Below are 22,069 nucleotides of genomic sequence, written 5' to 3' on the forward strand. Positions count from 1 at the left end.
TTCTAAAATTAGCGAAGTTGATGAATAGGTAGCTAAAACGAAGATGGAGAATAATTTGTTATCTTCGTTTTGTGGAATATGACGAATACATTCATCATATTCGCTAATTCTACCAAGCCAACCATAGTAAACCAGGTCCAAGTTGAAATAGCAATGCGATTAATTCAAGTTATAATAATAGAATTTCTATTTCAGCTTAGCACTGCTATATTCCATATTAGGCTAGAATTAATGAATATGGAATATAGCAGTGCTAAGCTGAAATCGAAATTTGATTATTATAACTTGAATTAATCGCATTGCGATTTCAACTTCGACCTGGTTTAGTTGAGACCCAGCAGCAGCATCAAGTTGAAATCGCAATGCGATTAATATAACTTTGGCGATTTCAACTTAGTACTGCTATATTCCATATTCGTTAATTCTAGCCTAATATGGAATATAGCAGTGCTAAGTTGAAATCACAATTTGATTAATTCAAGTTATAATAATCAAATTGCAATTTCAACTTGGACCTGGTTTACTATGGTTGGCTTGGTATAATTAGCGAATATGACGAATGTATTCGTCATATTCCACAAAACGAAGATAACGAAGCGGGATGCGCTTCTTCCAAAAACTCACAATCAGGCGTCTAGCCACAGTTAGAATGTGCAGAGTGAGTTTGAGGATATGTCTTTTTAGTGAGACATGTGGCATATTCAATAAGTAAATCATAGGGTCCAATGAGAACCTAATGTTTAAAAGTTGGAAGAGAACATCTCGCACCATAAACCAATATGGACGTATCAGAGGACATTCCCAGAAAATATGGATATGAGAGCCCATCTCTGAATCACAGCGCCAACATCTATCTGAAATAGCAGGGTTAAGGTGTTTCAGAAATTAGGGAGTGTGATACCAGAACATTAACACCTTATATGAGTTCTCCCGGTGGGTGACACATGAAGAAGTCATCGCCGTCCTGTTCCAAATCAGCCGCCACTCTTTAGCTGAAAGAGTGCGGTCTAAAATCCTCTCCCATTTAGTCATGTGTGCATGTTTATGTAACTCAGTAGGGAGAGGGGTAGATAAAATAACATAAATATTTGATATCGAACCTTTAGTTGAGTCTAATAGCTTACATAGTCGTTCAAACGCCGATGGCTTAGACACTTGGGGTGAGTTATGCATACTGGTCAGAAAATTTGTTAATTGGGTATAGTGGTAATGAGTATAGTCTGGCAATTGAAAGGAAAGTTTGAGGCTTTCCCATGGCAGTATTCGCAGTGTCTTGTAATCAACTATATCCGCAAGGAGAAAAAGTCTGTTAACAAACTAATGTTTTACAAAAGACGGTTCCATACCTGCGGGGAACAGAGGGTTGAATAGGAAGAGGGTCATAGATGATTTTTCGGTAACAAGAGAGAACCAATGTTTACAGACCCTCCATATATGGTACGTGAGAGCCATAGGACCTAATAACTTTGGGAAAAGTGTAGTTGGCAAAAGGCAACCATAGGAGGGAGTTGGGATGGACCGGGGCTATCCACAATTTCTCTATTTCCACCCACCTGGAGTATGCCAGTAGCGTGGACCATGCAGGTATTCTTCTAAGGTGTGTGGCCCAATAGTACTTAACAATGTCTGGCACGGCCAAACTGCCCTGTGATTTAATGGCAGTAAGGGAGGGGCAAGCAATACGATGTCTCTTCCCGTTCCATATAAAGCGAAGCACTAAGGACTGGAAGCTTCTCAATTCCCTATTAGGTACTGAAACTGGTAGGGTTTCAAAGAGGTACAATAGTTTAGGTAATATAGACATCTTAACAGCGGCAATACGTCTGAAAAGAGATATCGGCAACGGCATCCACCTAGACATAAGGGCAGGGGCGTACATAGAAATCACTGGGCCCCATAGCAAAAGTCTGAATTGGGCCCCTTAACCCCGCCCACTACCCACCATGGCCCCTCCCACTTCCTGGCCTGGCTCCTCCCATGCCACACCCCCATTAAATACATTTATACATGACCTACAGAAACTGTTAGGCCCAGGCTACAAACACAGAAAACAATCTCAAGAAGTGAAAGGATGACACTTTACATCAAGTCTGAGGATGATAGGAGGGAGCGGAGCCATAGGAGATCCCCAAACATAGAGGGGCCCAGTGCCTGGACAGAGGATGCAAGGGAAGGAGCGGAGCCAGGGGAGACCCCCAAACATAGAGGGGCCCAGTGCCTGGACAGAGGATGCAAGGGAAGGAGCGGAACCAGAGGAGACCCCCAAACAGATGGGCCCAGTGCCTGGACAGAGGATGCAAGGAAAGGAGCTAAACCAGAGGAGACCCCCATACATAGAGGGGCCCAGTGCCTGGACAGAGGATGCAAGAAAAGGAGCGGAGCCAGAGGAGACCCCCAAACATAGAGGGGCCAATTTGGGGGTCTCCTCTGGCTCCGCTCCTTTTCTTGCATCCTCTGTCCAGGCACTGGGCCCCTCTATGTATGGGGGTCTCCTCTGGCTCAGCTCCTTTCCTTGCATCCTCTGTCCAGGCACTGGGCCCCTCTATGTTTGGGGGCCTCAAACATAGAGGGGTCCAGTGCCTGGACAGAGGATGCAAGAAAAGGAGCAGAGCCAGAGGAGACCCCCAAACATAGAGGGGCCCAGTGCCTGGACAAAGGATGCAAGGAAAGGAGGGGAGCGGAGCCAGAGGAGACCCCCAAACATAGAGGGGCCCAGTGCCTGGAGTCCCTGGACAGAGGATGCAAGGGAAGGAGGAGTAGAGCCAAAAAAGACCCCCCTGGCCCCACCATACATAGAGGGGGCCCATCCGGCCCAGTGCCTGGACATAGGATGAAAGGGAAGGAGGCGGAGCAGAGCCAGAGGAGACCCCCAAACATAGAGGGGCCCAGACTGTGACTTACTTCAGGCCAGCCAGCCAGGGACACAGCCGATGCACACTGCTCAGTCACGACAGTCACTTCTGAATCTTCCTCGAATCCTCCCTCTGGCTCAGTCAGCTCGTCTCTGTCTCTCCTCAGCTCAGGGCAGGGCAGGCACTGACTCTGGTGACGGCCGACGGCGAAGTTCGAGCCGATTCTCCCGCCCGCCCCCTTGCGCCACTGGCCAATCAGCAGCTGCCTCAACAGAGAGTTGCCTTGTGCTGATTGGCCAGCGGCTCGAGCGCCACATGCAGGCTGGTTTGATCCTGATTCCGGGCCCGGCAGACGGTCCGGGTCAGAAGGAGGTCAGGTCACGTCTGAGACACTGAGGTCAGGATCAGTCTCAGGACAAGGGGGGGGGGTCTGTGCGTCGAGGGTGATTGCGGAAGATAAGATGAGTTGATGACGTTGGGGCTGGGGAGAAAAACAACCGCATAGCCGGCTGCAGGTCATGAGTGGGCGGGGCTAAATAGTGTGGGCGGGGCCTTCTCTGCGCTACGGGCCCCCCAGTGCCGCGGGCCCCATAGCAGTGGCGTGGTCTGCCTCTATGGGCGGTACGCCACTGCATAAGGGCCCTCAGATCCCTAAATACCGTGGGAAAGTTTTTAGCGTATAGAGAGAAGTATTTATTAGATAAGTGCACCCCCAGGTACCGTATATAATCTTCTTTCCACTGAAAGTGAAAGTTAGCCTGTACAGTCGCCTGAGTATGAGAGGAGAGATTAAGGCCTCCGTCTTGGACGTGTTTACCTTGTAACCAGGGAGCCTGCCATAGGTCCCAAGTAAATCAAATAGATTCGGGAGCTTAACATGTGAATCTGTCAACGTAAGCAGAACATCATCTGCAAACATTGATAGTTTATATTCGATATCATTGACCTTGACCCCATGAATGTCCGGGTGGGCTCTAATTGCAGCGGCTAAAGGTTCAATACAGAGCACAAAGAATAACGGGGACAGCGGGCAGCCCCGGTGTGTGCCATTATAAATGGGAAACACCTTCAAATGTGCATGTAGAAATTTAATAGACGCTGTGGGATGGGAATATAGTGCCTTTAGGGCATCCAAGAACGCTCCCCTAAAGCCAAAGGTCCGCAAGGTGGAGAACATGAATGATCAATTCAAGCGGTCAAAAGCTTTTTCCGCATCAAGCCCCAATATCATGGCAGGAGTTTTGTATTCATTGATAATTTCAATAAGGTCTATAGTTCTCCTTGTGTTGTCTCCACCCTGCCGACCCCCGACAAAACCCACCTGGTCCTTGTGGATCAGCTGCGGTAACCAATAAGCTAGTCTATTAGCTAAGGCTTTTGTAAAGATCTTTAGGTCTGAGTTCAGAAGAGCTATGGGCCTGTAATTTGCACAGTCCTTAGGGTCCTTCCCTGGCTTAGGAATGAGCATTATGTAAGAATGCAAAAGTATAATTATTGCGCTGAGTGTACCTATATTATAGTTATTTTAAAACATAACTTTTATTTTGTCGATATTTAGAATATAATGACACTTATATTAAAACAATGCTTGTGTTGCACTGCTTTCTTAGAGGAGTGTCAGGCGCGACAGATAACAACTATTTGTTGCCAGATTTCACAGTATAGTTGAAAAATCACATGTTTTAATGGAGACTTTATAGTTTTCCCTTCCAAAGGGAATGCGCATGATGGACTGTTATGGATCCCAATAGGATTGATATTGTCAGCAGGCAAAACAAAAGGGAAGAAAAACCCTATAGTCCTGGCATATAATCCATCTCCATCAAAGAGAGGCACAAAGGGAGATATCATCTTCAGAGGCTGAAGGGTCAGAAACAGAACAAAATAGGACAACGAGAGGAGGAGGGAGAGGTCAGAGAAATAGAGGAAGGGGAGGCAGGGGACAAACAAGGGGAGGCTACAAAAGAGGAAATTATCAATCATGCAACTCAGCGGACCCCTCTACTTTTTTAGCTCAACCCCCCATGCAACCTCCATACCAACTCAGGAACAAAGTATAGGGGGGGGGGGGGGGGGGGTCGTAGTGGGTCGTAGTAAAAAATAATAAAAATAAGAGTAAAATGGAAATTATCAACCTCTCCTCTCATGAACTATCAAGTGATGAAATTTCCCTTCCTAACAAGGGTCTGTCTTTTGTCCCACACGATACATTTGAATGGAGCAAAGATCTAGCCCTCTTTGTGAGGAAACTCCTTTGGCATAAGCATTTTGCCTTACAGGAAGAAAAAACAGTGTGAAGAATTAAATATGAACCCCCAGGAACTAGAAGCAACTAGGGCGCTTGCAAATCTGTTAGAGGAAGGTGAAAAAGACAGGGCAAAAGGCCCCTTTACACAACTAAAGCTTAAAAGTACACAAATGCCACCTCCTCTACCAGATTCAAATATATCAATCTTTAATAAATTAGTATCCAGAGATCTAAGGCAAATTCAGGCCTTTGGATGTAGGAATAATTTAAATAGAAATGAATATCAGGCCCTTAAAACATTGGAGAAAGACCGGAATGTGGTAATAAAAGCCTCTGATAAGGGAGGCAATCTAGTCCTTATGGACATAGGGAAATATAAAAAAATGTGTCTAGATATCCTGAGCAATAGAGAGTCATATGAACTCTTGCCCATAGACCCTGGCCCTATGTACTTGTATGAATTAAGAGATATCCTCAATAAAGGACTCTGATTTTCTTCTGCCACACCACCCGGTCATGGCTACTTTTTACTCCCTGCCCAAGATACATAAGGGCCTCAGTCCATTAAAAGGATGCCCGATAGTATCTGGGATAGGGAGTACAGGGCAAAATGTGGGCATCTATATAGACAGGATCATTCAGTCATTCGTAACAGCATTGCCATCCTATATACGGGACACCTCTGATCTCCTTTTAAAACTGAATGGCATCTGTCTGGATGACTCAATGATCTTTGCATCCATAGATGTTGAAGCGCTATATAACTCCATTAGACATGACCTGGGCCTGAATGCAGTGGAGTACTATTTGTCCATGCGTGACAATAGAATGAGAGCACACAATAAATTCGTTTTAGATCTATTGAGCTTCAGCCTTACAAGGAACTACTTTGTCTTCGACGATCGCCACTACCACCAGCTCAGGGGTACTGCGATGGGCAGTTCTTGTGCGCCATTGTACGCAAATCTACTCCTGGGCTGGTGGGAGACCAACTATATAGGGTCTGAAGCATTAGCAAAGTGGCAGGACAAAGTGGTTCTTTGGCTGAGGTTCATAGACGACGTGTTCGTACTGTGGAGAGGCACTGAAGAATCTTTCACTGAATTTGTCATGATTATCAATGACAATGATTTGGGCCTCAATTTTACATCAACTTGCGACAAAAATGCATTACCATTTCTTGATGTATTAATTGAGAGAGGCACAAATCAAAGCATTATTACTTCAGTGTACCGAAAAGTACAGCTGGCAATAGTCTCCTCCGCTGGGATAGTGCTCACCCATTCCCCCTACATAAGGGAATTCCAAAGGGCCAGTACTTCAGGATACGGAGGAACTGTTCAACAATGAAAAAATTCAAAAAACAGGCAGCAGACCTAAGAGTTAGGTTCAGGGAAAGAGGCTACCTGGACGAAATTCTACGTACAGCCTTTGAAACAGCGTGCAGTGAGAATCGGGATCAACTCCTCCCTAACCACAGACCAGAATAAAATTCAAATAATTGGTACCTTTGACAGCGGACATCGGGAAATTAAAAATTTGCTCTCCAGACACTGGGACATCCTAAAAGCGGACCAAGATCTAGATAAGGTGTTAGCATCCTACCCACAGATTACCTTTAGAAAGGGGCGCAGTCTAAGAGACAGACTAGTGAATAGCCATTTCCAACCGCTAGAAAAAACAGGCAATTGGCTTTCCAGAAAGCCTATAGGTACTTTTAAATGTGGCAGCTGCACAGCGTGCAGCCAAATTAAAAAAGCGAAATCATTCACATGTTCATCCAAGGGACCATAAGGGACCATGTGAATGATATATTAAACGAAAAAGATACATCAGTAGCTCGCCACGTTGTGCAGTACCATGGAGGCAATACTAATTGCCTGAAATTCATAGGTCTTCAGCATGTCCCTAAACCTAGGAGAGGCGGTGATTGGGACAAGCTGATCTTACGGGCAGAAACAAAATGGACTTATAAATTCAATTCTGTGGCACCCAAAGGATTGAATGAATTTATTTCATATAAGACCTTTTTATAATCCTATTGTTATAACATCAAAATGAAAGATGAGATGGATTATATGCCAGGACTATAGGGTTTTTCTTCCCTTTTGTTTTGCCTGCTGACGATATCAATCCTATTGGGATCCATAACAGTCCATCATGCGGATTCCCTTTAGAAGGGAAAACTATAAAGTCACCATTAAAGCATGTGCTTTTTCAACTATACTGTGAAATCTGGCAACAAAAAGTTTTTTAAAAAAATATCTGAAATATACCTATGATCTGCAAGGACCTTAAACCCTGCATGGATTGAATAAACTGTGACCGGCAAGGACCTTTGAATCTATAAGCCTAAAAACCATCATCATCCTGCGATCTATTTGTGCCTGGGTGCGATCTGCTATTGAGCATTGCACCTATGCCCTATAGACTATTTAAAACTATAGCAAAGGATTGCCCAGCTCAAACTAGTGTCCACTGACACATGAATGGTATTCCTTTACATGTTAGCTGCCAGGACCTGCCGGGGACGCGGTATTAGAACCCCATAGCAACCTAGCCGCCACCCACCAACGTCACTTCCTGTTTCGGGCGAAGCGTCGCTGACAGGGTAAGAAAGTACTAAGACGCCTAATCAGTGTGCGCTCGAGCCCTGGAGGTTATGACGTAACAGTGGGGGCGGCTACCAACATGACGCTCAGCAAAGGACCCATAGGCCAATCAATTAGATGGGAGGGGCTGAGACGCCATAAAAAGAGACACTTTTAGACTTATCAGTTGCCACTGTCTTGATATGCGTGCGGGAGCGCTGCCACTGCACTAGGCGCCCCGGCGTTGTTCTTTTGTTGTCCCTCAAGAACCACTGCTCCTAGTGGTGAAACGCGTCGGACAGTTTAGAGGGAATCTAGTTGTCAGGGTGGAACAGTGATAGATCCGATGTTCCAGCGGTTGTGGGTCGCCCTTATAAGGGCGGGTGCCCGGAATACAGCCTGTTAGGGTTCTCCCAACTCACCACGACTAGTATATGTAGGGATAGAACTTAGGCCGAGCAACCCACCTAAATACTTGTTAGGTTCCGCTTTTTCAGACAGCGTTTTTTTTTTACAAGGGTCGCTTTCCTATCTGTCGCGCCTGACACTCCTCTAAGATAGCAGTGCAACACAAGCATTGTTTTAATATAACTGTCATTATATTCTAAATATCGACAAAATAAAAGTTATGTTTTAAAATAACTATAATATAGGTACACTCAGCGCAATAATTATATTTAGACACCTCTGAGTCATAATACACTGGGCCACGACCACAGACTTCCTGACCTTGAGTATTCTTTATTAATAATGCAAAAGTGTTGAGGGGACTGGGTTACCCTTCAGGAGAGAGTTGAACATAGAAGCCATGTGGGGTAGGAGAATGGAAGAAAATGTTTCATAGTACCCATAGGGCAAGCCTTTGGGTCCAGTGGACTTATTAATCGGAAGTTGTTTTAACACTGTCACCACCAGACATCTGAGAAGCTCTGACACACGTCCTTCAGAACCTCCTCCTTGAGGTTCCTTTTGTTTTGCTTTCATTTTCTCATCTCGTTAGCCTCTCTCTGTCATGTAGTTGCACTGATTTCATCCCTTTAAATCCCTTCCCATACTGCATCACTTTGCGGTTTATATTCCTTCCTGGAGTGTGTGCATGCTGATGCTACTACTGAGTCTTCTACAGATAAGTTTTGTTCACTCATTTGTGTTTTCCTTCTTGCTGGATCCCAGGTGACCCTGACTCCCTCCGTATCAAGTGTAGGGAGCCGGTGGTCGTGTCCCCTCACTATTATAGGGTGTTCAGGTGTTATACAGTCGAGGTACGAGGATATGCGATCATCTACCATTGAGATTTTCGCATAGGCTGAGCAGTTAGGGAGAGAGCCAGGTCTGTTGCAGGGCTCTCCCTTTTGTTCCTTAGTTTTGGATCCAGTCAGTCGGATCTTCATTTTGTGTCTTCTAGTTTTCTGTACACCTTCCGTGACAAACACTTCGTCCAATTCTTCAGTAGTGATCTGAGTATTCAGCGAGGACACCGCCTCTTCTGTTAATTTAAGGAGGTTACATTTGGTCAGGAAATTATGAGAGGTGTTCACGCTCTGTATCATTGGACGGCAATTGCTGTGGAAGGGAGTATAAAACCGCATAGTATTCCTGGAATAAGGCTAAAATATCATTAGCATCATACACTAAGGATCCATCTGCCCTTTTCATGACCCTTGGGGATCCCAAGACTCTGGACTCCCGCAACTGTCGTGCCAAGATAGTATGCGACTTATTGCCCCATGTCTAAAACCTCTGTCGAGAATACAGTACTAGTTTCTCAGTTTTCTAATACGCTAGTTCACGGAGCCTAGTCCTTAACAGGACTATGCAGTGCAATAGATGGCGCGAGGTCCAAGTCTGTAATTGGGCCTCCAACTCTCTCAATTGTATCATAAGAGTGCGTTGCTTAAGATTATGATCCCTCTTCAACCTAGTTCTCAGTGCAATACAGGACCCTCGAAAAAAAACACCTTATGAGCCCACAATATGGATGTGGAGGAGAAAGAAGCCTGGTTTAACTCAAAGTACTCCTTAAGTGAGTTTTGGAGTTCATTTCTAGTTATGGGATTGGCAAGGCGGGTTTCATTCAGACGCCAGTGACAGATTTTTGTGTGATGTCCAGCTACTTTAATATTGATAAAATTAGGCGTGTGGTCAGACCATGAGATAGTTCCCACTTCAGCTGAGTCTAAAATCTGAAGAACCGGAAAATTCCCGAAGAAGTAGTCAATATGGGAATGGGTTCGATGGGAATGCGAATAAAAAGTGAATCCTCTAGAGGAGGGGTAATTGATCCTTCAGAAGTCATAAAGCTCATATTGTCTGACCAGGCGCTGAAATGAACGTGAAAGCCGGCGTTAAGCAGCTGAAATGGAAGTCATATTAGAAGACAGCCTATCTCTATGCTCAGAGAAGGAAACATTAAAATCTCCCCCAATGAGCATTGCCGTCGGTAAATATGTGGACAGTATCCTGAAAACGTTATGGAGGAATGCAATTTGACCTGAATTGGGGGCATACAGATTACATAGCACCATACGGACACCATTAAGGGAGGCTCGGATAATGACATATCTGCCACCCGGGTCCGAAACATGAGAATCCACCTGGAGAGGGCAGTTAGCAGTCAAAAGAATAGCAACCCCCGCCGTTTTTTTGCCGGAGGAGGCTGCGTAAACTCGAGGGAATGATTTAGAGGCAAATTTAAAGGAACTCTCCTTATCAAAGTGAGTTTCCTGAAAAAAAAACTACGTCTGCCCCCTGGGAGCGACATTCGATGAGGTGATAGTCTTCTCTTTACAATAGAGTTTAGCTCCTTCACATTCAATGACATACATTTAAGCATTGTAGCGGGTGAGGAGGAGCACTAAGCATATAGAGGAACTTACATCTCACAGCTGTCGGTGTGTCGATGGACAAGGGACCATCAGAGGTATACATAATGAGTAAAGGGCAAGGATGCAGCACCTAAAACATAATAAGGGGGAGGGGAACACAGAAGGGATTGGGGAGGACGCAGACAAACAAGAACAGATAGCAAAAACATACCAAAGCGGCGAAACTTTGGGTAATAACACCCAGAGCTGGGACAAAAAGGTGTCATACCGCACCACTCTCTATACCTCTCCCTACAGGTAGGAAGGGGTAGAGGAAGGGCAAACAAAAAGACCCAATGTGGGGGAAAGTGACTAAACCCTCCCAAAGGCCGGGTGTTCAAAAAGGAAGAGCTGACAACAGATAGAAACAAGTAAGGTACAATATAACAAACATGTGATGACATTTCTATTAGAAAGGCCGCCGCAGAAAAGAGACTGGCGATAAAATGTCGCTATGCACTAGAGAACTCATGGGGGAGCATCCCGCGATCTAGAGGAGGACAGTTCGTCTTGAGGAGGGGAGCGGTTCTGCTTCTTCCGCACGTCTTTCCAGACCGGACTTGGAGCAGGTGGTGGGTCTGATAGCTCACAATAGTCCAGAGAGGGGTGATGTCCAAGTCTATGCAAAAACGTAGAAGATCCTCATAAACCCTCAGGACAGATGACTTGCCATTTCTGGAGGCTATCAGAGCAAATGGGAAACCCCACCGGTATGATATCTTCTGCTCGCGTAAGATCACCAGCAGGGGTTGCAGGACCCTCCGTTTATGCAATGTCAGCCAAGAGAGATCTTGATACACTTGAACCTTGGCACCATGAAAGTCAATGGATTTAAGCAACCGGGCCTTGGCCATAATGATTTCCTTCAGCTGGAAGTTGTGTACACAGCAAATTACATTTTGCGGATACGCAGAGGAGGGTTTGGGGCGAAGTGCCCTGTGCACTCGGTCCAGCCTAATGGCTTGCAGTTGTGGGGTGCCCAGTATTATTTTGAACAGATCAGATAGTATGTCTTGTAAATTTTCATCTGCGGGGGGCTCGGGCAGCCCTCTGATCCGGATGTTGTTCAGGCGCCCCCTATTATCTAAATCTTCTAGATGGCGGGTATTTTCCCGGATGGTTTGGGAATGCGCTAGTATCACAGATTGCAATTGGGAGACATATTTGCGAGTGACATCCTGGTCAGTCTCTATCGATTCAATGCGGGCTGATAGCTGTTTAAAGTCCTGTCTGAGGGCAGATATGTCAAATTTGCACGCACTTTTTACCTCAGAAACGAGCGCTTTAAAGTCCTCCTTAGTAGGTAGGTGTTGTAATGTTTGGTGTAACAAAGTGGATGCCTGAGAGGGCTGCATCAACTCCTCATCCCCTTCACCCATAGTGTCCGACGCCTGGTCCCATTCTGCCTGCTCCTCCTCAGCTGCAGGCTGGGAGAGGGACAACTCCTTAACCCCTGAAGATTGACCGGGGCAGTCACGGCGCCTCTGTGATGGCGTTGCCACCTGTTTAGGCTGTCTGTTCGCCGGTTTTGGCGGCATGGTAGCGGCCGGGACAAGCTGAGCACCTGGTTCTGGGGCAGTTTCAATGGTGTCTCTTCCGGAGCCCTCCCCAGGTCTGGGAATGAATTCCTCCACTAGTGGCGACAGTGAGGAGGCAGGCGCCCTCGGTACCTGGAGCGATGGAGAGCCGGACGGCTGTGGGCTCGCGCCGTGCGCAGCAGGTGTGCAGGCTTCAGAGGTCCGAGCCGGATGTAGGCCGCGGGCAGCAGATGGAAGAGCTGGGCCCCTGGAAAAGTAGGAGTTCAGCATCGAGGACCTCAGGTAGGAGGTCAGTGCTGGTCCAGGGGTGTTCAGGTAGGTCTTCTTCCCCATATGTCGTGCTGGAGTAGCGGCAAAGTCTCCTTGCTAGCGGCAGGTGGCGGAGCTCAGCTTCTATGCAGCCATCTTAGAAGACCTCCAGGCCACGCCCCCATCAATATTTTTAAATATATCAGAAGGAAACCCTTCCAAGCAGGACATCCAGCTAGCTATCATTTGTGGTGGAAATAAACTTTACACACCATCCTTAAAGGAGGCACCTTTATGCCTTTACTAAACATGCACTCATGTCATTGAATCAATGATTTTTAACCATGGATAAGGTGCACATTGTTGCAGACAGTGGGTGTGGAACCACTGTGTCAACCGACTGGTTTGACTTTTAGGTAAACCTAAGGGGGTTATTCTTGCAGTCCCCTAATTTTCACCCTTTAACCCCTATTCTGGTATCTGGACTTCGCTGCAGGAGAGCCACCAGGCTGCTCTTTGCTGGAATAGTCCCAGTGTGGTTGACAGCTAATCCATGGGAGTCAGATACACCTGTGTAAAGCACTAAGGGATCAGGCAAAGCTTGTAGTCAGTAACAGGCCAAAGTCAGGGAAAGCAGAGTTTTGGGTGGGTCCGAGTGTTGTGGAAAGGTGATAGCGGCATTACGTGGCACAACCTGTCCAGTTGTAGTAGTAATAATGGATACAATTTCTGTAGTATAACTATAGATGGCTGAAAAATACAACAAAATATATCAGGAGATGGGGTTTCTGCACATAAAAAGCTTACAATATTGGAGAACATAGAAAGAATGTATGGCAGATTATAAAGAGGAGGCAATGAAGAGATCTGAATGTGAAGAGAAAACTTGTATTACATTTTAGGTTTATAAATATTGTTCTGTCTGCATATATGTTCACACTGTGTCAGTATAAACCATTCCTGTCTTCCAAATGAGGACTGTTTTCTGTAGTCTAACTTGGTTATTGGCAAAAACAGGAGTATTTGATGTGGTAAAACTATAAGAATATAAATGGCTTGTATAAGTAAAACATATAGAATGGCATGTACAATAATATAACATTAACAGAGAGCGCACATGACTAAAATGGCTGCCTATACATGGAGGTCTAGCATCTAGCAGTTACAACCTCTTTCCCTAAGTAACACTTATACCTAGCTAAACAGCACTGCATACATAATGTCCCTGAAACAAAGGTGGAATTCTTACCAGATATGCTTGTACAAGGATTGTGGGGTTTGAAAAGGAGATATGCAGGAGACAGCACTGCTGATTAGTGATGTCCGGATCATGAACGAATCGTTCTTTTGAACCGATTCAGTTCACTGAACCGGAAGAGTCGGTTCCTCTGACTGAGCTGATACGTGTGAAGCAGCTCAGTCAGATCAGCATAGAGGCAGCAGCAGGCAGTGTAATAGGAGCCGACAGTGGAAGCTAGCCCCGCCCCTCCCCGCCCTCCAACCAATCAGAGGCAGCGAGCAGTCCAGCACTGACTCACAGCACAGGGGAGTCGTGCAGGGACTCAGAGAATCGTCTGAGTTTATTCGTTAAAAGAATCGAATGAGTCAGTCAGAGACGTGTCACAGAGTCCCTGCCAGGCTTCCTGCTCTGCGGGTCCCTGTCTCCTGACAAGTCCGTGGGTGGGGGGTGGTTGTATAGTATTGCATGTAGCAGAGCTGTGTGTGTATAGGGTGCTATAGGGGGTATAGTATTGCATTTAGCAGAGCTGTGTGTGTATAGGGTGCTATAGGGGGGTATAGTATTGCATGTAGCAGAGCTGTGTGTGTATAGGGTGCATGTAGCAGAGTAGGAAGCCTGGCAGGGACTCGGTGACAGGATTCTTTTAACTAATAAACTCTTAGACAATTATCTAAATCCCTGCAATAACTATACAGTGTAATTACATCAGTCTGCGCCACTGCATTCACTGCAGCAGAGCTGTGTTTGCCAGGAGCGAGTCCCTCCAGACCTTCGGTTCAATTGAGGGCCGACTCAGCAAGTGAACCGAAGATTCGATTCATGAAAAAGATCCAAACTTCCCATCTCTACTGCTGATGTCCTGTAACATGAAGACTGGGCTTCTCTTTCCCAGAATGCATTACACTCCCACAATGCCTTGCAACACCCACAAACACAATAATCTTTATTAACAGAAAAATAGGGTGCAATACATTTTTAAGACCGCTAGATGCTGCTATTACCTAACTAATCAGTACAGAAATACGAGAATTGCAGCAGAATTAATTAGAAATTAAAGGGAATCTGTCACTAGCATATTAGCAACATTTTTTTAATGAATCCATGTCTAATAAAGTACCTTATTTCCATATGTCTTGTTCTTTTTTTTCTGCATCTTGTCATTTCTTAAAAAAACGCTTTTTATGATATGCAAATTAAGCTGTAAGGAGCCCAGAAACGGTGCCCAGGAACACCCCTCTGAAGTGCCACGCCCGCCTAAATTTTTAAACTAATAACTCCTCCAAGTTAGCCTAAATCGCCTCCCAGAGGCGCAGCTAAGTGCTGCCCCCCAGCGCCGCGCTCTGCGGCAAACACCCCCGATCCTCCTCTCGCCCGCATCCGAAATCCCGCGCAGGTGCAGTGCCGGCGATTGCCTGCGCGATGATAAGACGACTGAGGGCAACAGCTTCAACAGCGTCACTGGACATGCGCTGATCCCAGTGACGTTTTCGCAGTTTCCTCAGTCGTCTTATTATCGCTCAGGCGCAGGGAATCGCCGGCACTTTCGGATGCGGGCGAGAGGAGGATCGGGGGTGTTTGCCGCAGAGCGCGGCGCTGGGGGGGGGGAAGCACTTAGCCTCGCCTCTGGGAGGCGATTTAGGCTAACTTTAGGCGGGCACGGCACTTCAGAGGAGCGTTCCTGGGCACCGTGGACAAAGAATAACGCCCCTCTGAGCTCTTTACAGCTTCATTTGCATATCATAAAAAGCGTTTTTTTGAAGAAATGACAAGACGCAGAAAAAAAAGACATATGGAAATAAGGTATTACACATGGATTCATGAAATTTTTTTTTGCTAATATGCTAGTGACAGATTCCCTTTAAATAGACGTGATCTGAAATGAATCTCCCTGTGCTGGGGCAGAACAAATACAGGTCTTTCTAAAAAAATTAGCATATTGTGATAAAGTTCATTATTTTCTGTAATGTACTGATAAACATTAGACTTTCATATATTTTAGATGCATTACACACCAACTGAAGTAGTTCAAGCCTTTTATTGTTTTAATATTGATGATTTTGGCATACAGCTCCTGAAAACCCAAATTTCCTATCTAAAAAAAATTTGCATATTTCATCCGACCAATAAAAGAAAAGTGTTTTTAATACAAAAAAAGTCAACCTTCAAATAATGATGTTCAGTTATGCACTCAATACTTGGTCGGGAATCCTTTTGCAGAAATGACTGCTTCAATGCGGCGTGGCATGGAGGCAATCAGCCTGTGGCACTGCTGAGGTGTTATGGAGGCCCAGGATGCTTCCATAGCGGCCTTAAGCTCATCCAGAGTGTTGGGTCTTGGGTCTCTCAACTTTCTCTTCCCAATATCCCACAGATTCTCTATGGGGTTCAGGTCAGGAGAGTTGGCAGGCCAATTGAGCCCAGTAATACCATGGTCAGTAAACCATTTACCAGTGGTTTTGGCACTGTGAGCAGGTGCCAGGTCGTGCTGAAAAATGAAATCTTCATCTCCATAAAGCTTTTCAGCAGATGGAAGCATGAAGTGCTCCAAAATCTCCTGATAGCTAGCTGCATTGACCCTGCCCTTGATAAAACACAGTGGACCAACACCAGCAGCTGACATGGCACCCCAGACCATCACTGACTGTGGGGACTTGACACTGGACTTCAGGCATTTTGGCATTTCCCTCTCCCCAGTCTTCCTCCAGACTCTGGCACCTTGATTTCCGAATGACATGCAAAATTTGCTTTCATCCGAAAAAAGTACTTTGGACCACTGAGCAACAGTCCAGTGCTGCTTCTCTGTAGCCCAGGTCAGGCGCTACTGCCACTGTTTCTGGTTCAAAAGTGGCTTGACCTGGGGAATGCGGCACCTGTAGCCCATTTCCTGCACACGCCTGTACACGGTGGCTCTGGATGTTTCTACTCTAGACTTAGTACACTGCTTCCGCAGGTCCCCCAAGGTCTGGAATCGGTCCTTCTCCACAATCTTCCTCAGGGTCCGGTCACCTCTTCTCGTTGTGCAGCGTTTTCTGCCACACTTTTTCCTTCCCACAGACTTCCCACTGAGGTGCCTTGATACAGCACTCTGGGAACAGCCTATTCGTTCAGAAATTTCTTTCTGTGTCTTACCCTCTTGCTTGAGGGTGTCAATGATGGCCTTCTGGACAGCAGTCAGGTCGGCAGTCTTACCCATGATTGCGGTTTTGAGTAATGAACCAGGCTGGGAGTTTTTAAAAGCCTCAGGAATCTTTTGCAGGTGTTTAGAGTTAATTCGTTGATTTAGATGATTAGGTTAATAGCTCGTTTAGAGAACCTTTTCATGATATGCTAATTTTTTTAGATATGAAATTTGGGTTTTCATGAGCTGTATGCCAAAATCATCAATATTAAAACAATAAAAGCCGTGAACTACTTCAGTTGTGTGTAATGAATCTAAAATATATGAAAGTCTAATGTTTATCAGTACATTACAGAAAATAATGAACTTTATCACAATATGCTAATTTTTTTAGAAGGACCTGTATAAATAAATAGATTGGGATAACCGCAAAATAATACATTTTACATTTTTACTAGGATAGTTTTCTGTCTGACTTCCTGTTGAAGTGCATGAATAGCCTAGGCTTATGCACCGTGTGGCTTTTAATTTTCTTATAGACTTTTCCCTGTGGTTACATTGCATACCCGTCTACACAGGTACACAAACCCCAGTAGCTTAAAAAACATACAGTAGGTAAATACCTTTCAGCCAGTCAGTCAGCAGACATACAATGTTTTAAGACGGCTCATGTCTGCTGCTAATTTGGCAAAATAGACCTGCATACATTAACTGTACTTCATGCCGTTTTCAGGATTTACAGGATCCAACATGGACACAGTGGCGTGAGTTTCTTGTCAAATACGTGTTTCTTCCATATCAACTTCTTGCTGAGTTTGCATGGGACTGGCTAGAAATACATTACTGGACTTCTCGATTTATAATTGTAAAGGCCATGATTAATTCAAGACGGGAGTTACATTCATTTTATATACTGTGGAGGACCAGACAAAGATGGTAAGTGATCACATAAGTTGATGGTGGGTTTTCAGGAAGCATACAAATTTATAATTATCATAATTAATTAGAGACAGGCAGTATATATATATATATATATATATATATGATGAAAAAAGTCCAATGGGAGCACCACCAGAGTACGGGTGCAAGGTCCAACGCAGGGCAGTGGCGAACCCCAAAATTGTACAAAGCGAAGAAGTAGGACTGCACTCCAAAATGTAGCAAAATAGCTGTGATTTATTCACCCATAATATGGCAGGTCTTGCTGTACCTTGCAAGACCTGCCATATTATGGGTGAATAAATCACTGCTATTTTGCTACATTTTGGAGTGCAGTCCTACTTCTTCGCTTTATATATATATATATATATATATATATATATATACTAGCTGAAGGACCCGGCCACCCTTGGGTATATTTAATCTATTTTATGTAATTTTTGTGTGTGTCATTAAAAGATATCACCACTATCCACTATAACAGTGATATCTACAGCCCCTCACCCCTTAACACTGACCCCCCCCCCCCCACAGTGCCCCATTCCTTAAAATTGGACCTCCACAGCAGCCCACCCCCTAAACTTTGACCTTTACAGCAGCCTTCCCTTTTAACAGTGACTTTCACAGCATACCACCCCCTTAACAGTGGCTTTCACAGCAATCTGCCCCTTAACACTGACCTCCATAGTGGACCATACCCTTAACTGTGACCTCCACAGCAGCCTGCCCCTAGGGTGGCCAGAGTTTTAGGCTGGACAGTCTGGCTTTCAGACTCCTGGTCCTCCATCTCGCGCAGGGCCTGGATGGATACAATGATGTCCTTTTGAACAGCTCACTCTCATAAAGCAGCACTGTACTGTCTGAGTGTGAGCTGCAGGAAGAAAGTCACCGTCCCTCCCACCTCTGCAGCTGACAGAATTAGATTTTTAACCTCATTTTCTCAATCCCTCTCGGCTGAGGAGTGGGAGGGGTGTGGCCTAACCAGATTGGGGCGTGGCTTAGTGGGACCTAGAAGTAGATTTTTAACTTCATTTTTTCAATCCCTGTCGGCTGAGGAGTGGGAGGGGGCGTGGACTAACTGGATTGGGGGCATGTCCTTTTCAACAACTCAGTCTAAGACAGCAGCACTGTGCTGTCTGAGTGTGAGCTGCAGGGAGAAAGTCACCATCCCTCCCACCTCTGCAGCTTACGGAAGTTTTTTAACTTCATTTTTTCAATCCCAGTCAGCTAAAAAGTAGGAGGGGGCGTGACCTAACTGAATCAGGCGTGGCCTAGCAGGACCTAGAAGTTTATTTTTAACTTCAATTTTTCAATCCCTGTCGCCTAAGGAGTGGGAGGGTCATGGCCTAACCGGATCAGGGGCATGGCTTAGTGGGACCTGGGGGCGGGGTTTAAGTTAGTCTTTTGAGGGTGGACACATTGTGGCAGGGGGCATGTCAAAAACTCATTTCAGAGAGGTGCACTTCTCATTTCCGGGAGGTTTTCTTTTTTTTTTCTTTCACGAACAAAAAAAGGTTTTACTAACCTGTCAATCATTAAGGTGCCCAAGCAGGGGAGGTCTGTGGATGCATGGTGCCCAGCCACACACATCGCCATTCGTGCCCAGCGCCGCCTTCTACTCCTCCATGCCGCCTCTCCCTCTCTCTCCCTCCCTCCCCCTCCTCCCCCTTTGAGATCCCGCGCGTGCGCACAGGCTCAGCCTGATGCACCGTTGCGGACTGCTGGCATCGGCTTCTTCTTGCACTGTGCGCAAGTGCCAAGAAGGGGTCACTGCTACAGGTTGCCGGAAAAGTTTACTATATGTTTCACATGCGGGCGTCAGGGAGCCGCTATCTAATAGCGGGAGACTCCCTGAACATCCGGGAGACTTGAGATACCTGCCTACAGCAGTGAAAATAAATGGCTGGGTTGGTTTGGAAACCTGGAGTAAAACTGTATGTGGAGGCTGGAGGACCTGCAAGCTTCTATTGGCTGATAAGAGTCATGTGACCAAGCTTCTATCCTCTAATGCATTTTGGGGGAATATCTCAGGAACGGTACGTCCTAGAGAGCTGAGACCTGTTCTAAAACCTTCCCGGACACCTGATGTACCTGTGTGCCAAATGTTGTGATTTGTAAATGCGATGGTGCGGATTCCTTTAGCGGACATACACACAAACACATACTCTCAGCTTTATATATTAGATATGGTCCATATGGTCTTTGCAAGAAACACCCCTGTCATTAAGAAGGTGGGGTCCACGTAATGTTGTTCATTTGTTATAGGGTTATCTGGTTCTTTAAAATTGATGCCCTATCCTGAGGACAGGCCTTCAATATTAGGTTGGTTGGGGTCGACTCTGTTTTAATGAGCATCCACTTCACTGTGTACCAGGCGTAGTTCTGTACTTTTAGTGGCAGCTGTGCCTGGTATCAGTAAAGCTTAGTCAGATTCAGGGACTGAACTGCAATACTTGGCACGAGTTCAGCCCCCCCACTGATCTAACGTTGAGCTCTTATGTTAAGGATATCATCAGTTTTGAAGAGCACAGTAATCACTTAAATTCTTGAAAGCGTGTCGTACTAAAGCTGGTTTCACATTTGTGTTGTGGTTTCCGGTTTTGAGATCCGGCACAGGATCTCAAAACTGGAATTAAACGGATCTGTGCCATTTAATACATCTGGATGCATCATAAATTCCCCAAAAAATTACAAGAGTCCAGCTTCCAATAATTGATTCAAATCATGAATAATAAAATCCAAGTGTGACATCATGCAGACAGGTTTTTATTGGAAGGTTTTCCTTTTTTTTGGACTTTTATCTTGCCTGATCTGGATTTATGGTCCGTGTCTCCATTATGCGGGACACAGGTTAGAGGAGCTATTTTTCTTCATTTGTGTTCATGTTCATCTGGATGCATCTGTTTCGGCCTGATCCGGTTGTATTAAATCCAAGCTGAAAAAAAACTGATCCGGTATGAAAACCACTGTAAGTCGTTTTTTTTTCGCTAACAAAAAACGAGATCTGGCACTATTGGATTATATTGATTTTCATGCCGAATCCGGTTTGTTCCATTTTGCAAACAGGACACAAAAAATAAGGAAGATGTGACCCATTATAATAAGATGGAATCGATATTATGTTATCTATGTTAACACATTTATACAAAATCTTTCAGGTCCGTCTCTCTACTTATTTGGGGCCATTTGGCGAATATATTAGCCTACGGACTTTGTCTTTTCATCTTCTGGACTATAACCCCACAATTTATCTGTAACTTTGTGCTTTATTATGATATGTATATCATTTCCTCTTACTATATGGTGGTAAAGTTCCAAGAACTGGGCATTCGAGCAATATGAGACATGACGGCGTTCCTACCCAGGGTTGGACACAAATTGTCACTCTGAATTAATGGATGGAAGATGACGCCCCTTCTATCACTATGTGATCCATATATTAAATAATATTAAGACTATTAAAATAAAAGAGGCACTAATATGGTCAAAATATTTTCATAGTGTGTAATGATGTGGTTTTTCTACCTTGAACATGAAATATTTCCATTTTTTCTATCTTATTTAAGAGTATTGGTTGTTAAAGGGCATCTGTCAGCAGATTTGTACCTATGACACTGGCTGACCTATTACATGTGTGATTGGCAGCTGAAGGCATTTGTGTTGGTCCCATGTCCATATGTGCCTGCATAGCTGAGAAAAATGATGATTTTAATATATGCAATCGAGCCTCTAGGAGCAATGGGAAATAAGTTATGAAGAGCAGCACTCACGGGCCTAATCGAGCTTTCCGGAATGCAACAGCCAAACCACGACCACAGATGCACAGCAGTCCACCGGTTAGTAAGCAAACAACAGGTAGTGGCAGCATCTCCAGATATTCCTTTTATTCTTAGTACTTACAGGAATGTGTACAAAAAGAGCAAAAAATGCAAAGTTTCGGCTATAAGGTAGCCTTTGTCAAGCATAACTACAAGTGGCAAAACACAAACGTATATAGTGCATGGGACACCTCCCAATACCTCAAACAGGCCAAACAAATAAACTGCACAACGCCTCATAGTTAAAAACCTCCAATACCATGGTGATCTTAATCAAGTATTATATTACTTACAATTGTGTTCAATTAAAAGGACGTGTATTACCTCACGGAGGGCGGGAGCCAAGGGAGCACATCCATCAAGGATCTTGGTTGACCATTGCCATTGACAATTGCGCATGCTTAAAACATCATCAAAGGGTGTCACACGCATCACATAGCGCACACCAGCGCGTCACTCATTGCCTATTCAATCACGTGACTTCCGGTTTAAGAATCGTGGGTACCCTCAGGAATCTTTAAAAAGGGCATACCAACATGCAATCGTGAACAACACTTGTGCCCAAAGGTTAGGAAGGAGGAAGACAATATGTGCAGGATTAAACACAATGTA

General features: G+C 45.1%; 1 protein-coding gene across 2 annotated transcripts in view; it reads left to right on the forward strand.

Moving 5' to 3' along the window:
- LOC122945702 (bifunctional apoptosis regulator-like) overlaps window positions 1–21,038 on the forward strand; it is a 106,033-nt gene extending 84,995 nt beyond the window's left edge. For both annotated transcript variants that reach the window (XM_044304857.1, XM_044304858.1), the window contains exons 7-8: window positions 17,434–17,636; window positions 20,798–21,038. In XM_044304857.1, coding sequence (XP_044160792.1) covers window positions 17,434–17,636; window positions 20,798–20,981 — 387 coding nt within the window. In that variant the 3' untranslated portion in view covers window positions 20,982–21,038. The remainder of the gene's footprint in view (window positions 1–17,433; window positions 17,637–20,797) is intronic.
- The last annotated feature ends 1,031 nt before the right edge of the window (window positions 21,039–22,069 follow it).

Source organism: Bufo gargarizans, chromosome 8 (genome assembly GCF_014858855.1).
Source record: "Bufo gargarizans isolate SCDJY-AF-19 chromosome 8, ASM1485885v1, whole genome shotgun sequence".
Classification (NCBI taxonomy): Eukaryota; Metazoa; Chordata; class Amphibia; order Anura; family Bufonidae; genus Bufo; species Bufo gargarizans.